The sequence below is a fragment of the Mercurialis annua genome, linkage group LG5 (genome assembly GCF_937616625.2).
Source record: "Mercurialis annua linkage group LG5, ddMerAnnu1.2, whole genome shotgun sequence".
NCBI lineage: Eukaryota > Viridiplantae > Streptophyta > Magnoliopsida > Malpighiales > Euphorbiaceae > Mercurialis > Mercurialis annua.
Genome location: NC_065574.1, coordinates 10060707 through 10083862, shown reverse-complemented (window position 1 = coordinate 10083862; position 23156 = coordinate 10060707). Strand labels below are relative to the sequence as shown.

Genomic DNA, 23156 nt, shown 5'->3' with positions numbered 1-23156 from the left:
ATTTTTAATTCTTCAAATCCTGCTTCAAGTTCTTCAGTAATTTATTACAACTGCCGCCTTAGAATTGCTGTGAAAAAAATCTAGAGAATGCCCCACATTCCATATATTCAGAGCTTCCTTGAAAGACCTAACATCAGCTTGCTCTCTGGCCGAAAGAACCAGCTTGTTCATGTTATCAAAATTTGTCGCTAAAGCTTGATTTTCATAAGAAAGTTGACGGTCAAAAGGGGATTTCATATTACTAGAAGGAGTAATTAACTTTTGAGACCTTTTATTTTTGATAGAAGTATTGCCAAAGTCCAAAAAAAGGCTGCTGAAATGTACCAAATGACAAGTTGCAGACCCAAAAATCACAAGTTCAACGTGACTTCCAGGCCTTGGAGGGCATGAAGATTCCTCCTAAATGAACTCCAAATTCGACGAAGAATTAGGGACTGCAATTCTAGAAGCTATAGAAGAAAAGTTTGCAATCTGATTCTACTCCTCATCAGATGTAAAAAAATTGGCCATTATGATTGTACACCTCATCAAAAAATGGACCATATCAGTTTCCAACAAATCCTCTAAACAGTGCTCAATATCAGAGTCTGACTCTGATTCATTATGCTTACTAAAATAAACAGGTTGGTCCACTTCAAAGACAAGGACTATAAAATCCAAGTCCCCAAGAACTACCGGAAAAGTTTTATTGATCCAACCATTCGTAGTGGAAATAAGAACGGAACCCGAATCTAGACGTTCTCTAACATAAACAAGCGGATGAATCTTAACTACTTCACCAAAACTGTTACCTATACTAATAAAAACGTCCGAACACCAAAGCGAAAGGGAAATTCCTGAAATCGATAACCACGCCATCAGAAGAGTAGGGGTGTTATAATCAACAGTTCTAGAGAATGATTAAAAGAAATCCATCAATTTCTTCGATTTACAATCAAAAAAAAATTCATCACATTCAAAATTGATTCAAAGGTAATGAGAATCAAACAACCCCCCATAATAGAGACATTATCAAAAATAAAATCTTTGAAAATAAGGTAACTTTTAGCCTGTAGAATAGATTGAGCAGAATTCAATCTAGCTATTATAGATCTTTCTAAACAGTCCAAATTACTCTTCTTAACCAAACTCTGATTCAAGGAAAGCTTCACCCTAGTATCCTGAATTGAAAACTGAGAATCAGGCAAATCCTAGCAACTTCTTCCTGATAAAATTTCATTAGCATAGGTACGGTTGTCACGTAAAGACGGCCGAGAATTTCCTTTTGATTTCTGAACAACTTGTTTCTTACTGGTTGTTTTACAACTTACTGCAAACCGCCAGAATAACGGGAACGAAAGGCACGCAATTTAAATTGCCCGATGATATTCATGTTGAGCTGAGAACGAATCCAATAAATCAACGTTGTCAATTAGTCGAGGAAATCTGAAACTACATCCTCTCCTTGATAGTTTTTGTGTAAGGGAAACTTTACCAAAGACCTTGTATTTAGCAAAAGCTCCCTCCAAATCAAAAAATTTCTAAAAACATGGAAAGTTTTTAAAGTAAATAACATGAGAATTGTCCACATAGTCAGGGTGTAACGAAGAAAACGTGCTCCTACAAGTCCTGTGTTCTAACGTGGATTCTAGCCGGAATTGGTAGAGTTAGGGTTCTACATGACATCTAGTATTAGTGTAACAATTATATTTAAATTTAGTATCTTAAAAATACTAAACCTTTTCGAATGAAGTCAATTCTAATCAAAATTTAAGAAATATCAATTTTATAATTATTTTTATTTTTACTTTTAGTTATAATCATTTATCCAAAGTCTATTGAACTCAAAAAAAAATCAAAGGTCTATTCAATTAAAATATACTACTTTTTTTATTCTCAATTCTAACTAAATAAAGTCTTATTTCATTGGAAAAATATTTATTAAAATTAAAATATAATTGACGAAATAAAAAATTTAAAAAGAAAATCTTTAAAATGAGTGAGTGATTGTTTAAAATTAAATTATAGTACTTATTAAAAATTGGTTAAAATTGATAAATTTAAATGATTTAATTAGAATTGAGGACATTATATTTATTTTTGAGTGATTAACCCTTTTGTATTGTCCTAATTATTTTATTAGTATATAAGCTGTAAATTAGTAATTGGATATCGAATTTGCTTTAGACTCATAAAAAGGAAGAGTAGAGGAATAATATTTCCGGTGGAGATTTTCCCACTCCAACTAATGGTAACCGCACTCCAAAATTACACAATAAAACTAATATATCCTTCAAGTGACATATTTAAAATATAAAATTGATGCTAACTTCATTTTTTTATCGGAATTTGCTAACTTCATAAATGCGAATTTAGAATATTTAATTTATATTAGAAAATTACATATTATTAGTGCTACTTAAAATCAATATTAATCCTTTTTTTGGGTGTTTAAAATCCTGCTATGAATTCATTGGTTTACTTTTCCAAACAAAAAAAAAATTAAGGAATAATATGCTTTTTCTGAACTATTTTAAAATAGGCTAATTCTCTTAAAATCCCCCCACTTTTTACCCCCAATTTATTTGCACCCTCACGTTGTAAAACCACCAAATATACCCAAATTACGACCTTTCACTTTCAATTGCACGCTCAAGCATTAAATTGACCTCTTTTCACTTAAAAAATGTTTAAAATAATACTTTAAATTTTAGCATATATTTTAAAATAGGACTTAATATTTTATATAAAACAAAAATAAACCTATTTTTCCAAGTGAAAAGAGATCAACTTAATGCTTGAGGGTGCAATTGAAAGTGAAAGGCCGTAATTTGGGTATATTTGGTGGTTTTGCAACGTGAGGGTGCAAACGAATTGGGGGTAAAAGGTGAGGGGTTTTTAAGGGGGTAAACCTTTAAAATAATTGGATGAATTTTTATCTACAATTGAAATCAACAAATGCTTTTCTAATAATTATATTTTGATATTACTCTATATCAAATGGCTTTGTTTTTCTCAGCTAATTTTTATTCAAAATAAAATACTAAAGCCCCATCAAAAAGGAGTGTTATTTAATGAGGCTAAAGAAAACTGATAAAATCTGGGATCAAGGTTCAGTTAAAGGGCAAATTAGTCTATCTATATTAATTTGAAGTGCGGTAATCATGCATATCTTTTTAGTATCTCAGATCTAATCTTCATTTCAGACAACCAAATTGATTTAAACCGGTAAAACATATTTTTAGACTCTATTACCTTATCAATTTTCATGCTAGAAGCTACTTCAAAAAATATATTAAAATATCATTTGATGTGGCAATATATTCTGAATATATATTTTAACAAGTTATCATATCAATTTAGTTAGATAAAAAAAAGATATTTTTAAGAACAAAAGTTATAACAGATTATTACATCAATTTAATTAGATAAAAAAAGAATAAGATATTTTCAAGTGAAATAAAAATTAAAAAAATGGCATCAAAAAATAACTTATCGTATTGTTTGATCCTTAAACTTGTACTTATTTATTTATCTAACTCTTTATTTTTTGGTTTAGCTTTTTTAACATCCCAACCTATAAACTTTATTTACTTAACATTTAAAATTGTCGTTTTATAATTGCTTGACTCTTCTTGTCCAGCTGAAACAAACGTTCGGTTCAAACTAAAAAAGACACGTCAATATATCTTGACTCTTGAAAATGAATTGATGGGTTATACAGTTAAAATATTGTTTGATCCCTGAACTTAAATATTTTACTCATTTGACCTCATCTTTCAGTTTAATCTTTTTGACATTCCAATTTTAATGTTTTATATAATATAGTTTGTTATTAAGAAAAATAATGCTCTATTCTATATATAATAAGTAAATTTTTAATTTTTAAAATAAATTATTTTTAAAATTTTGAAAAATTAACCTTTTTACCATTTTAAAAAAGAAAAAAAATTATTAAAATATGAAATACAGAAAAATCAAAACTCTTATAAATTTTAATTCATTTTTATATTCATATATAAAAAATTAAAATCAACTTTAAAAATAAAACACTTAACATATAATTTTTAAACTACAAATAGTAATATCTTGTCAATCGTGTTTTAATTAAAAGAATTTGATTTTAATGTTTTTTATACTCATGAGTTTTTTGTTAAAAAAATTATAAGTTTTGTTTTTTAAATGAGTTTTTTTCGTTCACCAATTTGACCCTTCTATCTTCCATTTTAATCCATTTCATCCTTCTGGAAGCTCAGTAGTATTTTTTTCCATGTATGTCATTTACATTTTCAAAGATTAAACAAGTAAAATTTATAAGTTGAGATGTCAAAAAGTTTAAACTGAAAAATTAAAGGTGATGAATGGGTACAAATTCCGGAGTAAAAAAACATATTAAGCCTAATAAATAAATAAATTTAAATCAAAGTATTAATTTAAATCGATATCATAGTTAGAGTTTAAGCACCACTCAAATATTTTTAACCCATATTATATTATATATGGCTGATTGCTATTTACTTATTTAGCTCTTTTGCGAATAATTACAGTCCAATAATTAAGGCCACTTTCTGTAAATGGATAATATTGTGCCAACATTGGAACTAGACTACAAGTATGCATATATTAATTAGAGCTTTACATGCCCAACAACTATAAAAACACCACAAGAAACCCAATTTAAAGACAAGAAGAGAGGCAATTAGCAAACTATAATCTTGATTAGTAGCAAATACATTACCATGGAGAGAAAAACTTTGTCATTTATGTTGTTATGTGTGGTGATTAGTGGGATGCTTGTTGAGCAATCCAACGGCTTTAAATTATTTCGCCATGGTTTCAAGAAATGCATGAAGAAATGTTTATTCTTATGTGTCCTTCCGCCATGGACACCGGCCTGCCCCGGTTTATGCTTTGGAAAGTGCATCATTAACCCAGCTGCAATCGGCCCGCAAAGCACCCACCAGTTTTGCACCGCTGGCTGCGCCACCTCCGAGTGCTCCGGTCTCATCTCTGCAGACAATTATCGTAAGTGTCTCAATAATTTATTATCAATGAACTAAAACTTAAATAATATGTCAGTTAATTTTTTGTTTACAAATTCTCAAAATTATTAAAAAATTTGGTCAAGAGGCGCATTTTTATTATTAGTGGCCATTGGATATTGTTAGTTCTATAATAATAAAAATTCACTCGCAGTAGTTCACTGACCGATGGCTGTTTATCAATTATCACTGTTTATGTTTTGCAGATTTGGATGAAGTTGAAGGATGTGTGGGTGGCTGTTCACAATCATGTGTGACTGGTTCTAATTGATTAGTCCGCATACACTTGGAATCAAGATTTCTATTGTAATTAAGATGTCTACTTTAAATTACTAAAGAAATAATAAGTGTATAGCACAATCGAAACTACCCAGTTATATAGTTTTTAATAAAACGATTGTGTCCATGACATGAAACCCAATTAGTGATTACTTTGCTATGTAACAATGTTTCACTAAAATAATTATTATTCCAATAATCCAAGAATTGTCTTCTCTCAAATTTGATGTTTTATGTAAGTTGCATGAGTTTGATATACTTATAAGAAAATAACTTTTTGCATACCCACAATTTGATCATTCTATTTAATATATCCGTAAATTAAAGTCAATAATTTTGCAAAGTGAATAATAGTACTTAAATTGCTATTTATGTCTATTTTTTAAAAATTATTTTTATAGTTAAAAATTTAAGTTTTTTTAGTAGTTTGTTTTGTTCAACTTTCCGGTGTAGCTTTTATCTTTTACTTTTCAAAAATTATCCCTACTAAAATAAATTATTTTTAAATATTCTAATTATTATAAATTATATATATGATTTTATTTATATTAGAATAGCTATAATTCAATAATATTTTAAACAAATCGTAAATTTATTAAAAAAATTATATAATTTTTTTTTTAAATTAAACATTGTTTTATATAAAAAAAAGTAACTTTAATTATTTTTATTATATATAATATAATATCATCTATTTATAATATAATAAATAAAAATAAAAATTATACCCTTTAAGACCACTTTACATATAAACAGTAATAATTAATTAAATTTCACCAAACAAGTATAGTCTATCAGCTACAAAAAACAGATGAATCAAACTGGCTTTTCTCTAAAAAAAATACCTAGCTATCTGTTACTATTTTCTCATATCTTTTTCAGCTATTATCTCTTTGTTTATGGTTTTAAAATACAATAAATAGGCCAAACTTTTTTACATAATATCTTTTGATTGATTAAAATTTATCGACGGCGCAAAGTATCTAATTCAATTTTTTACATATTAAATTCAAATTTTTATATGGAAATGAGAAATTATTAGGTAAATTCAGTCAAACACGTCATCCATAGACTAATCTTATCACATAATGACACGTCATTAAAATGATGGCAATCTTGTAAATTCGTCTATTACTTTGTGTAAATAAGTAATAGACGAATTTATAAGATTGCCATCATTTTAATGATAGTCATTATGTGATAAGTTTAGTCCACAGATGATGTGATGAGCTGAGTCTACCTTAGAATTTTGCTGTAAAAATAGAAGTATTGATCCTAATCAGCTAATAAAAAAATAAAGAGGAAATTACACCATTTACCAAAAAAAATGAAAATAATTACAAAAGTATATGTTGACTTTTTCCATTTACAAAAATATTAATAATATTTACAAAAGTACAAAAAAATAAAAAATAATATCAAACATACGGTGTATACTGTGGGTATAATATTAGTATACTAATAAACTAACATTATATCAACATTGTACCAAAATTATACCAACATTATACATACTGAGATTTTGTTAATATTAAATAAAAATTTACCAAAATTACATCAAATCGTATACTGAAAATTAAATTAATAATATACCAAAATTATACAATCAGTATACCAAGAGTATACAAATTTTATAGTTCATTACCAACTATAGTGAAAAATACACATAAAAAAAATACATGTTATCAACTAGAAAATATATATAAAAATTTATAATCAATATACCAAAAATATACTGAAATTATACCAATAATAAACCAAATATTATTTTTAAATTATCTGATTTATAGTTTTAATATTCCAAAATTATACCATAATTATACCGACATTATACAAATCGTACTTTTGTAATTAATTTTTATTTTTTGATACTTTTGTAATTAATTTTAAATCAGTCGTATTTTTGTAAATAAAAAAAGTTTACAGGTACTTTTGTAAATATTTTTAAAATTTTAGGTACTTTTGTCATCGTCCCAAAAATAAAATATTCTGAAATATTTCAAAATAAAATTTTAAATCAAATGGAATGCGCGCTACACGTTATCCATAACATAAATTGTTATCGAATTGGCAAGAAATGTCATAACTCCTTTAAAAAAAAATCGCTGGATGGTTAAGGAAATTCAAACGATGCTTAGCTTGAATTGGGTGATCTGCATCGGCCATGTTTACCGTGATTGATTGCAGCCCATAGCATGGCTGCATTAGGTTTCTCCAGCAGCTTTGGTTGCCCTAATTTAACAGACGCTGGTTTAAAACTAGGCGTGGAAAAAAGTCAGATTTTTATGATTTTTTACACTTTAAATTAACTTTTTTTAATTTTTATAATAATAGCCAAATTGTATTTTTTGTTGCAATAATAATTTAATTGGTGGTTAAACTTTAAAAAAAATCAAATTTGACTATTATTACAATAAAAAAATATAATTTAACTATTATTATAAAAATTAAAAAAATTGATTTAATTATAGAAAGTCATAAAGGTTGTCTTTTTTCGCCATTACGCCTTAAAACTATTTAATATTATCGGATTGAGATTCCCTCAAATTCAATGAATTTGAGGGGGTCATGTTCACGATCTACACCGTTCATTATAAAATGAACAGTGTAGATCAAAAAAGCATAATTTTAATCAAATTAATCTACACCGTTCATTTTATAATGAACAGTGTAGATCGTGAAGATGACCCCCTCAAATTCAAATGAACTTGAGGGAATCCCAATCCAATATTATCTTCCATAATTCGGCAAGGACGATATTTATTATTTCCTCCTCAAATTAGGAATATTTTAATTTTTTTCCTATAAGGAATGTTTTGCCATAATTTCCTCCTATGCCTTGTCACAAAAATAGGGTTAGCGGGGTTAATTATGTTAGTTTAAAGGAGAAATTTTTAGGTAGACTCAGTACAACACGCCATCTGTGGACTAAGTATATTATATTATGACACGTCACATGCAATTAATTCTATATTTGCCCTTGCATTTATCCAAATGTGCTTACATTTAGTGAGTATTTTATTTAGGGTTTTATTATCATCAAAATATATGTCTTTGACCAATAAATACCCATTTAAAAAAAACCAATAAATACTTACTAAATTAACACGCTGATGTAATAAGAAATTAATTAAAAGTCGACTTTTATTTAACTGAATTAAATCACAAAAAATATTTTTTAATAGAAAAATGATAGTAGAAATGTATATAAAAAAAATTAGTTACTCTAGTACTTAAAAAGAGTTACAAATACAAAAACTATTTTAAGTAATAAACTACTAAAATTTAATTAATTATTTTTCCAGTTTTCCTTCTAAATTTTCTCTTGCTAATTAATGATTGCAAATGAATTAGTAATACTAACATTTATAAATAATAAACTTATTCGAATCTTATGAAACAATTGAATAGTTAAAATATTAACTATTTAACCTGAAATAAAATAAATATATTAAATGTTATTAAAAGTGGCTACCAACATTTGTATTAAATGTTGTTTAAATACATAACGACACCGACTAATGTAACATTTTAATAACATTTGTATAAAATGTTGGTATAAACTTTAAGTTACATTGTTTTAGTATTAAGTAATATTTGTTAAATGTCACAATAGACTATTTTTGTTGTAGTGACGGTAGTCTAAAAGCTTGTTGGCAATTTAGGTATTTCTCTCAAATCAAAGACGTTAAAAATAAACTCTTTGCTAATTCATGGGAGGAAAATATGCAAATACTCATTATTACTGTATATAAAAGATATGTAGAGAATCAAGAAAATCATGATAGACAATTACAAATGCCAATAATGGAATATGATTAAGTAGAAAAATGTGATCCATGCATGATCAAAGTTAAACGATAAAGTCCTAATCACTCGAAATTTCCTATCTTTAGAATTTTTTTTCAATCATGACCTAAGAAAATCCTCAACTTCTAATAATTCTGTAATAAAAAAGTTATATTGTAAACACCTTGATGTTTGATATATTACACTAATCAAACTTTGACATTTAAATAATATAATAAAATGTCCTTTTATCAAAATAAAAAATAAAAATAACATATATTTATTAAAAAATATATTTTTTGTTTTTAAAATTATCTTATTCGTATCTCTTTTTCATTTTTGTTTTATTAAAAAAAATACTTTCCATATTATATATATTATAATTTTTCTCATTTATATATTTTCTTATAAAAAGATGTAAATATGTTAATGCCATTAATACATACTTATCAGTAGTTACATATATTCTTTTTAGAAATAAATTAAAACACGACATACTAAATACTATTAAAAATATAAAATAAATGATAAAATAATAAGATAATTCTTTTTCTTAACTATTAGTATTTTATTTTATCATATGAAATTTGAAAAATTCAAATGTGCTAATAATATAGATGGTGGTAAAATGTATAATATATGTCAAACCTCAAGAAGTTCACAATATATATATATATATATATATATATATATATATATATATATATATATATATATATATATATATATATATATATATATATATATATATATATATATATATATATTAGTTTTTAAAGTAACGATCAACTAATTAAAAATTTAACGGAATTATGTTTACTAATATTGATATTAAGGAATACATTAGTGATTTTTTTAAATGATATGGTCTAACTAGTGTAATAAGTCAAATCTGATCAGGGATAAGAAATAATTACCTCTAATTATAATTACTTTGTACATGGTTGACATGATTGAAGGAATTTTTGTTAAGAAATTATCTCCTAATATAAATTATCACATTTAGTCTATCAGTACAATTTTGGTATGTTTTCCTGTATTTGGTAAATATTATCTATAAATGGCATAAATAACAACTCTCATTTTTATTCTTTCCACTGAATTAAATGCCTGCTAGTTCATGGTGCTATATAAACACCACTACAAACCCAAATTTTAGTACCAAGAATTTAAAAACTAGCAATTTAATTATCTTTATCATTGGTATAATTATTATTATTAATTGATAATGGAGAGAAAAAATTTGTCTGTTGTTTTGATGATTGTGGTGATTGGGATGCTTGCTGGGCAGTCCAATGCTTGGTTTAAGGATTTTAAGAATTGCATGAAAACATGTTTAATTGATTGTGCTATTCCTCCATGGGAACATACTTGCCCAACTAAATGTCTAGCTAAGTGTATTATTCATCCTCTTGAAAAATACACTCAATCACCTCACCAATTTTGTACTTTTGGCTGTGCTACTTCCAAGTGCTCCAACCTCATCTCTAAAGACGATTCTCGTAAGCGTTCTCTCTTTTCGTTCCTTAAATTAATAGTTTAATAATCGAGCATTGGTTAAAATAAGATTGACAAGAATAGAAAGATAATTGAAGACTACGGTTGATAGACGATCGTTCATCCTACCCCTTGCTTCAGTCCCTGAGCATATATTTTTATTATAAGAGATTAAATATTGTGATAATTGGTATTTGATTTTATTATTATTTTCTAATTAATTTATTTTTTCTTTTCAGATTTGGATGAAGTGGAAGGCTGTGTGGATGAATGTTCACAAACATGTGTGATCAATTACAATCCTGAAAACTAATGAAGGGCAAGTTTAATTTATTGATTTGGCTGAAGGTTGTGTTTTTGGATTATAAGGATGTTCAATTTTAGAAGAATCAATGAATAATTTAGTGATATTGATCAAAAGAAAAAATTTAGTGCTATGGTACCTTTAAATTCAGTTATTGATTTCTTATGACAAATTTTATGTGTGCAAAAAGATTGTATTGTAGTACTTTTATATAAATGGCTCTTGCTATTGAACCCATGTTGTTTATATTTTGGATAATTGATTTGATAATCATTACATTTTTGAAATATTTTATTTTGGTGATTAAATTTTAATTATTTTTTATGATTAAATTTTATTTTTATTTTAACAAGAAATATTTTTAGTTACCAAAATATATTAAAAATATATACTCTATGATAAAGTAAATAAAAAGTTTAGTTATTAAAAATAATTAAAATTTAATTATCAAAATAAAAATAAAAATAAAAATAATTTAGTGACTCGAGAAATTAAGTGCACATATATTTCTATCAATGTCTTTTACCTACATATGTTTAATGGTAAGAGATGTTTGTATGTTATTTAAAAATATAAAAAAAAATTGAAAAAAGCAGCTCTTAATTTTTTTTATTATCTTTTATCAGAAAAAGATCATAAATTAAATTCAGTTTTTTTTTATTTGAAATCAAAATAATTGCTGAACTTTAATTCAGCATTTATTTTTTGGATAATCACTACTTCATATAATCATTTTTAAAAATAAAATACTTCTCCCCTAGATTTAAAATTATGACCGTTTTCCCCTCTCGTTAAATAATAATGTCCGCTACAGACTTTATTGATCTAAATAAAATTTAATTTTGTTCCTAAATTTATTCTTAGTCCAGTAATCTAAATAAAAATGATATAAGCGCTGGTAATAAATTGCTAGGTCGTGGGTTCGCTTTCTCCCACAAACGCTCCCCCTCCCCAATTATCAAAAAAAAAATGAAAATGTATAAATATTTTTTAATAATTTAAAGATTTAAATATATTTCTCTGAAATTAAATATAATATTTTCATAAAAACTAATTATTTCTAGTTAGTAGATAAATATTTTTTATAAATATAAGTATGTGATAACTGATAAGTAAAACAATAAGTTATCAAAACAGTACAAAGCATAAAAAAGTAGAGACATTAATTTAGGAAAAAAAACTGTAGTAATCAGTCTTTAAATTATTTAATAATCCATTTTAATGGAATAAGAATATTTTAATTTTTTATAAATTATTCTAAACTAATAATGTTAATTTTTATATCATGTGTACTGACATTGTAATTGAGTTTTTGTTATTATCAAAATTTTAATAACTAATAATCCATAAAATTAATTATTTTTAGAGATATTTACTAACTTTAATAATTTATTATTTATTTAAATTATAAATTATAAATTATAAATTACTCACTTTTTGAAAAAATTATTTTCATTATACAGTATAAACATTTATATATTTAAATTAAGTTATACTTAAAAAAAGTTGAGGGGTTATATCTAGAGCAGATTACTCTCAGACCCTTCAAGTATACGATAATTAACAGTCAAATCCATATTATTTTAAAATTCTATTTAATGGTTTCTCACTTTTAAATATGTAAACTATTAGACTCCTCTTTTAATTTTTCATGTTTTTTCCATTACAAACGAACGAAAATACAAACTACCCCCTACCTAAGATAACGATGTTTTATTTAAAAACATTATAAGAAAAACATCTGGTTGCCCGAGTCGAACCCTGACTCGTCTAGGTTTGTCTGAGCCGAATCTAGATTCGTCATATATTTAGATGGAAGTTTCACGTACCATGCTCACTTTAAATTTACTATCTTTAAATCATGAGTAAACTCATATGAAAATAGATTCCTGAAAAGTGAAAACTCAATCAGACAAAAACACTCCATAAACATACACAACTATAAGAAAAATTATTGCACACAACCGTTGCGCCATGTCATTCGTGCAACAAACCAATTGTGCGTTAGCCATGTGGAAAATTGAATGATAAAAAAAATAAGTAATAATTAAAAGATTCTCTATCGCAAATGCTCATTGGCTTGATGTAAAAATGACGTGGCGCAACGGTTGCATGGGATAAACACTCCAACTATAATGTACCACCTCTTTATAAAATTGAATTTCTTTAGAGAGAAAACATATAAATATATGGAAAAATCACAACAAGTCTTACTCATAGTCAATTCAATAATTCATTTTGGCTTGTACATTTCCATTCCTGTTTAAACATCAAGAATTCACTTTCTTGGATCATAATACTCTGATATCATTTTAATAAATTTCCAATTGAGCATAAATACATATCAAACTATATAAACCCTACATATATATAAACTTAATCATCAAAACAAATAACCAAAACATATAATTTATTTTTTTGATCATAATGGAAAGAAAAACATTGTCATTTGTTTTAATGTGTGTGGTGATTGGGATGCTTGCAGGGCAAGGCAATGCATGGTTTAAGGATTTTAAAAATTGTTTAAAAGATTGTCTTGTTCAATGTGCTATTCCTCCATGGACTCCAATTTGCCCTGCTAGTTGCATTACTAAATGCATTATTCATCCTTCTTCAGCTTATTCCTCTACTCATGCTACTCATCAGTTTTGTACTGCTGGTTGTGCTACAACCTTGTGCTCGAAGCTCATCACCGAAAATAACCCGAGTAATTAAATCACTTTTTTTCTCTCTTTTAAGTTTTTTATCGGCTCTGATTGAGACTCAAACTCGTAACTCGTTTCTGAAATTTATTTTGTTTGTAATAAATTTATTTTATTTTGTGTGTTCATTGGCATATGTAATGTTTTTTTTTCAGATTTGGATCAAGTGGAAAGCTGTGTGAATGGTTGCTCAGGGACATGTAAGAACAATTATGTGCCAGCAAATTGATGGGAAAAAACTTAAATCATCTGGTGGGTCAGGATTGATGCTAATGAAGATTAATTTCTGTATCAACACATTATGTCCAAAATTAGGACTAAATTATAAATAAATACAGAATTTAAGATCATTTGCTTAGCAATGTATGTGGTTGGCACTACTCATATTAAATTAATTTATCCCATTCTTTCCTCCAAGTCTTTTATTTTCTACCAGTTTAATTGTGTTTCTTTCTTCTTTTTAATTTTAATGATTTACACAATGGCCAATGGTTCAAGGAATAGGTGCGGAATGGAATAGCTATTCCGTATAGAATGACAATTCTTTGCTTTGGTTCATGGAATAGGTATTCCAAAGAATTGCTATTCCATGATTTTGTGGAATAAATACTCCTCTTAAAAATTAAAGAATGGCTATTCCATTCCTAGTGGAATAGCTATTCTATTTCATGCTATTCTATTCCATGAACTAAATATGGCCATTATTGAATCACTCACAGTCATCAATAAGCATTCGGATTGAAGTTGTAGATGACCGTATTAAAGCACCTACAGGATTTTTTTTTTAAATTCAAAATGCACCTGTAGGATTTATTAAGGAATAAACCATGATTAGATTTACAAGACAAGAATTATGCAAGTTCATGAAGGATATTCCATTCACAACAATATTTTGGCAAACTGGAGTCTGGAACCCTCTGACGGTTAATATATTTTTGTAATTGTACATTGAAAAATTTAACATGCATGGTAAAGTGTAATAAATTAATATTTAAACGATCACAAAAATATGTTTAAAAATTAAAAGTTTATTCAACTGTGCAACTCAACATTTTTAAAAAAATATTTTTTCCAAGATAATTAATTAATCTTATCCTTGCAAAATTTAGCTAGATTTTATTATCATCAGTAAGTGAAAGTTTAAATCAAATGAAGAAAAATTAAACTAAAATTAGAGTTGTGGGTAAAAAAAAGCTAAAATCAAAATAATTGGGGTATTAAACTGCAATATGAAAAAGAAAAGAGAATAAAAGACAATTTTAGAATTGAAAACTACATTCCAATTTCAGGTTCAGACAACGTTTATCATTGCTTGTCTATTAATGTATAAAACAGTATTCCTTCTTCAGAAATAAATAAATAAATTATTCTGTCTGTAGGTGAAATTTTCCTAGATCACTTCTCCAGTTAATGTGTATAGAAACACTACTCATTCAACAAGTGGTGGATTTCTCTAACCGTAATATCTGTCACAATATAGTACACCTTTGAAATCCAACAGCTGAAAACAGTCTTCTACCGGTAGGCCAGACGGACGAGAACCAGCGTCCTCTAGGCGCATTCCCTGCATCTTCAAGTAAGGCCTCTTCCTCAATACCATCGGAATCCCCATGATCATCTTTCGTATTATCGCTTGTAGTTTCACCGGAACTCTTTTCTTCCACATCTTGAGTTCCGGCCTCAGCAATTTCCCCAGGCTTCTTGTCAAAAAGTCCTTTAAATTGCTTACGTACTCTCCGCTCCACTTCCTACTCATTCATAGTAACTGTTAGATATATATGGGGAAAAAATTTATCTGGTCTCAGGGTCAATATATTATTCATGGACTCGACCAATCAGAAGTTAACACATTTTATATATTTTTCTTTACTTTTTTTATATTTAAAAGTACTTGTTCTCCATCTGAAATAACAAATAGTAGAATATTTATGCACTTAACCTACCTGCTCCTTCTGCTTCAGTTTTTGAAGGGCTGCCATTGCATCAGATTCAGATGACTTGTCCATTTTCACCATCTAGCAATACATCGAAGTGTATTTAGAAAAATGAATATGACAACTTAAGGATGCCTCACTAAAGAAGAAAAGGCAACAGTGTGTTACCGTTTCAAAATCACGTCTCGCTTCCTCAAAATCTCCATTTGTCATGTAGGCCATTCCACGTCGATACAGGGCCTTGACATGTGCAGGATTTGCATCCAAAACCTGCATAATATCACCTTATCATCAGTCTTTTCATAGTCACAAGTCACAACGGTATCCAGCTTTACGGAACAGAAACTATTTCAGCCAATCAAAAAAAAAAAGAATAACATTATGAAAATAGAATCACATATGGTACTGAAAGCACCTAAACAAACCTTATTGCAGTACTCAATGGACTTTTTGCATTCTCCCGATTTGAGGTAGCATGCAGCCAAGTTTAGATTTAACAAATTCTTCAAACATCCAAGAGAAGAAAATAATTAATGACATTACTACATGAGCAAAGACATTTAAAAGATAAATTGGGAACCAGAATTTTTTTTTTTGGCCTTATATTAAGAAGTAAAAGAACTTACTCTTGTATTAACAAAAATCTTCCCTTCCTCGTCATCTTGTGGATTAACATGATTAAATTCCCTAAGTACCTGTTGTACAGTTGCAATACTAAGTTACAAGAGGACTTGAGACCTCACATGTAGAGTTGAGACGGTTACAAGAATAGAAAGGAAGCATGCAGTAGGATTATAAAATCATCTAGACTAAATTCTCAAATTTATACAAGACACTTACAGAACATAAGGAATGGTAGGACGTATAAAAAAACACAGGAGAATAATGCATTGTTTAATTTGATACAGTTCAATGAATTCTTCAACCACTTAATGCTAAAACAATAAGTAATGGCAGCAAACAGGTTCGTGCAGCATTGCCAGTTGCAAGTTTAATTCATTTCTGTACAACTTAAAGCATCAAATCAAACAAGAAATTTTGCCACACACTTAACTTCTGAACAAATAAATGAGTCAAATATGTTACCTTCTCGTACTTTGCCTTAGCAAGTTCAAACTTTCCTTCTTTGAAGAGCCTGTTTCCCTAGATGAAAAAGCAGTCACCGTAACTCCAAGTTCGTAAAAACAATCAACAAAAGGATACATGGAACAAATGTATACGAGTATGAAGCAAAACTGAAGGTGGTCAATGACCCAACTGAACAACTAAATACAAATACATACTGTGTTTCTAATCTTTTCTGCTTCACCCATTATAGTTGGAAAGTCCATACCAGTCCAATCCTGAAAAATAGAATCATGCAAGTGATATAAGGAAACTCAGAAGTTCAATTATCTCATTAATAACTCTAAAGTCCATTATCCCTCAAGTTGAACCACAATCTGCTTCCCCTCAGAGCTACTGAAGTCTAAATGAATGCCAAATTCAAAAACCAATATGTTCAAAAAAATGAGGGGAACTAAAAATGAAGAGTCTAACATAGTATATATTAATAAAATAAGTGGCCTTGAGACTATCTAAGTTACCTTTGGCATCTCAAAACCAAGAAGCTCAATTTCCCATTGAATATAAGCACCTTCGGGAACATTAGCTGGCCTAATATAGAGGGATCAGAAGTACAGGTGATATCAGTTCAGGGAGAATACAATAACACAAAAAGGATATGCATTATTAGGCTTAAACTATGAGGCTAAATTAGTCTGAACCTATGCATCTCTATCGCTTTATAAAAATCGCATTTCTAAACTACATTTCAAAAACAAACCTCTGGAACTTGTCATATGCATAGTCAGGTGGGCATGTGACAAGAGCTACCTCTCCAGGAAGCATTAATCGAACGCACATTTCAAATCCTTCAGGGACCTGCAAAACAAAGAAAATTATCAATTATGCTGCAACCATCACCTTAGATTCAATATGAGAAGTTTGCTGCTTTTCAAGAATCTATCCTACGCTTTATATGGAGGAACAACTCACAAGCCCTTCTCCAGAACTGAACTCCAAAGGCTGACCATCATTATCAACTCTTGTGTCATAAAACACAGTCTTTTCCTCATTTAGAAGCATACCCTTGTAATGGACCCGCAGAAGGCTGTCATGGAGAGGGCAATCCATTGGGAATTCACCTAATGTTTTAGAAAAATCAGATGCACATTATGCAATATCCAGCATAACATCTCAAGGGCCATGTACACATGCAAGTAGTCACATAGGATCTTACAATGATTAAAATCAAAACAGAATTTGAAGAAAAGCAACATCAACTTTGTTGTCAGTCTGATAAATATCAAATTTATCCTGACAAAGTTAGACTCCTATCTTATGGTTCATGCTATTAAAATAAATTTATTCGAGGTTCTACAAAGTGCTATAGATGATCTAAATTTGTCCATTTGAAAATAAAGTAGCAACCTCCAGTTTTGATGATTGTAATTATTCAAATCTGTCATAAACAAACCACAGTTTCTGAAATAGGAAACATAGCTGGCAGAGGAGCTACTGCATTGCAAGAGAAATGTAAAGTGAAAAAACTTTTCCTAGTGAAATTACTTGCAATTTGATAATAATAATAAACAAGTATATATCAAATGATTATTCAGCAGAAAAAAATAAAAGAAAAGGAAAAGTGAACAAAAGACAAAGAGATAGACGAAGAGATAATATTGATAGTTTTCCCTTGTCATAGTAATTACTATGAAAATAATAGAAAAAGCATTATGCATATGCATAAATTTAACTGAGGCGCAATAACCTAGACCTCTAGCAAAGTGCAATACATTTCTGTGCACACACCTTTTCCATCACGAACCCGCCGCTTTATCAGGCGTCCATCTCCGAGCATGTCTCGCACCTGTCAGCACTAAGTAGAGAGTTGAATCACATCATTACCAATTCCAAAATGCACCATCAAATAAATTTATTTGGTGACAAATACACAACACAAATGCACAAATACAAAAGACAACATTATTGAGTCAATATATGGCTATAAATCAGGCGCAGATGATATTGCTTGAACAAAATTATTTTAGAAGCCATTCATTGTTAAGTACCAAATGCTGCAAATAAAAAAGTTGCTAATCATGAGCCCAGGACAGTTGTTCTATTGTAACTACCATAAAATCCTCAGAAGACTGACTCTCCTGATAAAGATAAACATGTTTATCACCTAAAGGTATAAGAGCATTTCCAGTGGTACTTCTTAAAATAAAGGTTATTTTAAGTAAAATAGAGAGCATGTTAAAAATAAAGAGTAGATTTTAAATTTCAGTTCAATAAACTTTCTAAGTTATAACTCCTTATTTTATTTTACTTTTACAAATATAAAATAATACTTATAAAAAAATTAATTTATTTTCCTTCTTAGTTTATCTTTTTCATATTGAAAAACAGATAATATCAAATTTTTAAGAGAAAAAGTAATTGAAGTTATTTTGAATTTGAAATTTCATTGATAAGATATGAAATAGAGAATAAATTTGACTCTCTATATGTGGAGAGCTAAATTGACTCTTTAGTCCAAATTTGAATCATAAAAGTTTAATTTATTGTCTAAAAATTTAAATTAAAGAGTTTGACAATTTTAAAAAGAAGAAAGGGTCAACGCGCCCCTGAACTTGTGACACGGGGTCATCTAACCCAATTTATACTTTTTTGAGCAACTAACCCCAAAACTCTTTATTTTTTGGTCAAATAACCCGATAATTTTTATTTTTATTTTAAAAAATAGATTTAAAATAATTATATTGCAATAATTAGGGAAATATCTAATTACTTTTTTACATCCCTCGCCTTTGATTTGTATTTTACACGTTTTAAATATATAATTATGGGGTTATCTGACCCAAAATTGAAGAGTTTTGGGGTTCGTTGCTCAAAAAAGTATAAATTGGGTTAGATGATCCCGTGTCACAAGTTTAGGAGGCGCGTTGACCCTTTGTTCCTTTTAAAAAGTCCACTGGAGATGCTTTAACAAGCAAACTAACCATATAGAAAAGGTAATGTTACTACCCGTAGTTTGACATTCATTTACATCATGCCTAGAAAGACTTAACCATTATATCGTGCCTAGAAAGACTTAACCACAGTGGACTATCTACATAAAATTTTACCAAAGAGACAAAGAAGAAAACCAGTCAATCCGCACGCTATGCTTGCATAGAGACAAAATGATGACAGCAATTTGCACCTAAATTGGGGTGTCAGTAAATTGAATTACATAAGATTCTATCCCCAAATTAATATCTCTTCAAATAATGATAATACAGAAATTTTTTTTTTTTTTTTTGAAGAAATTAGTATGCAAATGAAAAGCAAACAAACTTGATTTACAGTTAAGGAACACTTTACATACCTGAGTGAATTGGACAAGCTCCACCTCAAAATGAACTTCTTCAAAACCTTCTACCACAGACATAAGAGTCGACTCTGTTAAGTACTCATTAGTAACATATATTACTGCTTTCTCTTCTCTTGTCATTGTTCCTATCCCAATCTCAAGACCTTTAGGTACCTAATTTAATTATTGACAACAATACATAAACTATAATGGCAAAGCAGCATCCAAAAGTACAATGTCTTCTTTTAAATTCATTACTATTTCTCCTCCTTTAATGTTGTAAGATTTTTTAGCTCAACAAATCAATAATCTCACAAAAATACCATGGAGGAGAAGATTAATTGAGGATGTCATCAGATTTAGCAAACTAAGGATAAAAAACGCAAACAAACAATAATGAAATGAGAACCCCAGAACATGTGACCAACCTCAGATTTCCCAAGGGTAAAGGAATATGGTTCTCCTTGTGTGCATGACAGAATTACTTTGCCATCACCAGTCTTTGCAGAGATCCTATTGTTAGAAATAATTTTCATAAAAGCTTCAGTTAACACATCATGCAGTATAATATAAACACAAAGCAAAAACCAGGAGCAAAACCAAGTTGATACCTAGCTTTTACTTCATAGGGTTCTCTTGGTGATTCCCAACCTTGTCCATCATTTATTACCTGCAAAAAGAAAAGCAGAAATATGCACTGAAATTATTTAATGTTAATCGGGAATCCGATAAATACAGATTGTTAATCTCACATCTTGTACATTTAACCCTTGTTATTACTTAATTATCTTCTATTTTGTTCACCTATAGGAGTAGATAATCAGGCCTCAAACCCACGATATCTACCCAAATCCCCACTCCCCCATCTACACGTGCTAGGCCATGGTGAACATCTCTTCCCTCTTTTACACCAGACTAGGTCACACACAAATTACAATTGTTTCAATGCCATGTTACTTCCCAACTCCACATTCTTTCTTTCTCTATAATGTTTTATCAACATTTCATAATTAATCTCAATTTTTACTTCCCCTTATTTTGGAGATTTCAGGACTTAGGAAATTGTTATAGGCATTCTCAGCGCAAGAGAGAAAACCATTCAATCAAAGTCAACAAGTATAATTGATATTGACTTCCCCATCAAGCAAATAATTACATTGCTAGACTTTCTCTCAAGTATAGTGACTTCAAACTTTTTACATGGAGAAGATTCCAATATGAAAATCAATCAAGCAAATTAATGGGCCAGAGCAGGGTGTTAAAACTAACCAAGTTGGTGTTTGCAGATAGCAGTTGGCAATACATATTTATACACGTGTATGTGTGTGTAAGAGAAAGAGAAAGAGTTCATGATAATAATTCAATTATTACCTGCTTTATAACTCCCAGATCATCACTGACAACCTGAAAATTGATGATAATAAATTTTAGAATTAATGACATTGCCCAAAGCTGAAAGATAATTTTTTCTTTTTTGGTCGTAATGGAGAAGGAGATATTTTATGGACAGAGCTTCAACATATTCCAACTAGCAATATTATTTGACATGCTAAAATCTAATAATCAGAAAAACATTCTTTTATATCAATCTGTCATAAAAGTGAAAAATCAAAAACAAATCTTACCTTGACTTTGGAAAAGTCAATTAACTCAATTTCAAAATGAAGTTCATCTTCTTTTGGAAAGCTATTTGGAGGTGAAACTGGACAGTCCTCCTCCCCATAGTGCATTTCAGGTTTCATCTTGAACTGAAACAAGAAATTACATCAGATTTCAGTGCAATGAAATATAAAAAAATTCCACATGACTATACATTTATCCGCTAACTACTACAAGTTCTACTTCTAAATGATAAATTCCAATATTTTTTGAAAAGGCAAAACAAGACTAACTAGAGTTAAACAAAAATCACGACTTCATTTCCTTGTACACATGCAAAGTATAAATGATCTAAGCTCATCCTCTTCATACGCGTATTTTACTTCACACTTTTTCTTCAATTTTTCACTTCCTGATGCCATACAATTCACATTCACGAACTAAAAAGCAACATCATAATCTGACAGAAGCATAAATAGACATCATATTTAAAAGTGAAGAAGCCTGTAAGTACCATAGAAACTTCACCCTTCAGCATTGTGGTAAGTCCTTCCAACAATCCTAATAGCATCTTACTTTTGCCCAAAACTTGTCGTATTGGAATACCTTTGCCTGTCGTGTGAAATAATATGTTCATTTTTAGTCCAACAATCATTTGAAGCATAAATTATATCACACAATTCATCTAACTCAAGACTTAAATACCATGCCACACCATGCTCAAACAACAAAGTAGATAGGCATAATTTTCTACAGCGAAATGGAAACAACCAACCTCCATATTCCAATCTGGTAGACTCGACAACAACTCCATCCAATGTTCTAACAGTGCAATGGTAAATAACCTGAAAAAACATTCCAACTAATTAACTCCAAAAAAACATAAAAAATAATTCGATACACCTTATGTTTAACTAGAATTATAAGAAAACGCTACAAAACCTGATCGTCATCTGACGGTTTAGCGTCACCTCCTCCAGGTCTCATCTCAGCTTTCATCACATTCCCAGGCTTAATTTTCTTTCTCCTGAATTTACAAATTGGAACAAACACTTTCAAGATAATTTAATTTTTTTAAAAAGAAAAAAACTAAATACACAAAATGTCTGCTAATTCAACATAACATTACAATACTCAAAAATCAAAAGGAAAAAAAACAATAACAAAATCACCTGATATCATTTTCAGATGGCTCTTTTTTCTTCTTCGGTGCAAAATCTTCTTCCACAGCCATGACCGGTGATCAGAATTCAAGGAATCGATAAAGGAAGCTGAAAATCTGTTCAAAACCCTAAAATTGACGAATTAAATAGTAAGAAATGATGAGTTTCATTCATGTGATTCAGATGAGATTAAATTTATACAAAAATCAACGTGATTTTGAATTTGGAGAAGTGATCGTGAACAAATTGTATTGAAGAGGAAATTATAATTACCTGAAGAAGATGGTGAGCGACTTCAGTAGACCAAGACTGGAATTGAGCTCGTTGATTATGAATGAGCAGCTTTATGAATCCTACGTGTATCGTATATTGCCACGTGGCAATGATAATGAGATCTGTCAAATGACATGGCAACTTTGACATTGTATCAAGCTTGACGTGTCTGCCCATCATATGGTGCTTGTATTGA

At 28.9% G+C, this 23156-nt stretch overlaps 4 protein-coding genes across 5 annotated transcripts; 3 read left to right on the top strand and 1 right to left on the bottom strand.

Annotated features, from left to right (window-relative positions):
• The first annotated feature begins 4742 nt into the window (after positions 1-4742).
• LOC126681426 (thionin-like protein 2) lies at positions 4743-5292 on the top strand. The gene is made up of 2 exons (XM_050376967.2): positions 4743-5004; positions 5228-5292. Exons 1-2 carry the CDS (start codon positions 4743-4745, stop codon positions 5290-5292), a joined length of 327 nt encoding a protein of 108 aa, XP_050232924.2.
• Positions 5293-10317: 5025 nt separating this feature from the next.
• Positions 10318-10899, top strand: LOC126681425 (thionin-like protein 2). The gene is made up of 2 exons (XM_050376966.1): positions 10318-10591; positions 10826-10899. The coding sequence occupies exons 1-2, from the start codon at positions 10318-10320 to the stop codon at positions 10897-10899; spliced, it is 348 nt and encodes a 115-aa protein (XP_050232923.1).
• Positions 10900-13317: 2418 nt separating this feature from the next.
• LOC126679754 (thionin-like protein 2) lies at positions 13318-13937 on the top strand. The gene is made up of 2 exons (XM_050374729.2): positions 13318-13597; positions 13748-13937. The coding sequence occupies exons 1-2, from the start codon at positions 13318-13320 to the stop codon at positions 13819-13821; spliced, it is 354 nt and encodes a 117-aa protein (XP_050230686.1). The 3' UTR covers positions 13822-13937.
• Positions 13938-14836: 899 nt separating this feature from the next.
• LOC126682514 (peptidyl-prolyl cis-trans isomerase PASTICCINO1) lies at positions 14837-23068 on the bottom strand. Of its 2 annotated transcripts, none has more exons than XM_050378230.2 (21): positions 22961-23068; positions 22697-22815; positions 22467-22551; positions 22300-22369; positions 22039-22136; positions 21551-21673; positions 21297-21329; positions 20537-20595; positions 20354-20438; positions 19941-20099; positions 18380-18437; positions 17564-17712; positions 17352-17449; positions 17113-17182; positions 16810-16869; positions 16613-16669; positions 16153-16221; positions 15952-16029; positions 15695-15796; positions 15536-15607; positions 14837-15340 (listed from the first exon to the last, which is right to left on the bottom strand). In XM_050378230.2, exons 2-21 carry the CDS (start codon positions 22756-22758, stop codon positions 15062-15064), a joined length of 1866 nt encoding a protein of 621 aa, XP_050234187.1. In that variant the 5' UTR covers positions 22759-22815; positions 22961-23068; the 3' UTR covers positions 14837-15061. The 2 variants fall into 2 exon arrangements, with proteins under 2 accessions (XP_050234187.1, XP_050234188.1); XM_050378231.2 differs by having other exon boundaries at positions 22697-22803; positions 22961-23040.
• Between the last annotated feature and the right edge of the window lie 88 nt (positions 23069-23156).

Bases quoted from the DNA above. Each gene is read 5' to 3' on its own strand.
- LOC126681425 (XM_050376966.1), top strand. From the start codon at position 10,318: ATGGAGAGAAAAAATTTGTCTGTTGTTTTGATGATTGTGGTGATTGGG. The intron at 10,592-10,825 runs GTAAGCGTTCTC...TTTTCTTTTCAG, and splicing joins CATCTCTAAAGACGATTCTC to ATTTGGATGAAGTGGAAGGC.
- LOC126682514 (XM_050378230.2), bottom strand. From the start codon at position 22,758: ATGGCTGTGGAAGAAGATTTTGCACCGAAGAAGAAAAAAGAGCCATCT. The intron at 22,552-22,696 runs GTGATTTTGTTA...TTGTAAATTCAG, and splicing joins CCATCTGAAAATGATATCAG to GAGAAAGAAAATTAAGCCTG. The intron at 20,100-20,353 runs GTTGGTCACATG...TAATTAAATTAG, and splicing joins TTACCCTTGGGAAATCTGAG to GTACCTAAAGGTCTTGAGAT.
- LOC126679754 (XM_050374729.2), top strand. From the start codon at position 13,318: ATGGAAAGAAAAACATTGTCATTTGTTTTAATGTGTGTGGTGATTGGG. The intron at 13,598-13,747 runs GTAATTAAATCA...TTTTTTTTTCAG, and splicing joins CATCACCGAAAATAACCCGA to ATTTGGATCAAGTGGAAAGC.
- LOC126681426 (XM_050376967.2), top strand. From the start codon at position 4,743: ATGTTGTTATGTGTGGTGATTAGTGGGATGCTTGTTGAGCAATCCAAC. The intron at 5,005-5,227 runs GTAAGTGTCTCA...TATGTTTTGCAG, and splicing joins CATCTCTGCAGACAATTATC to ATTTGGATGAAGTTGAAGGA.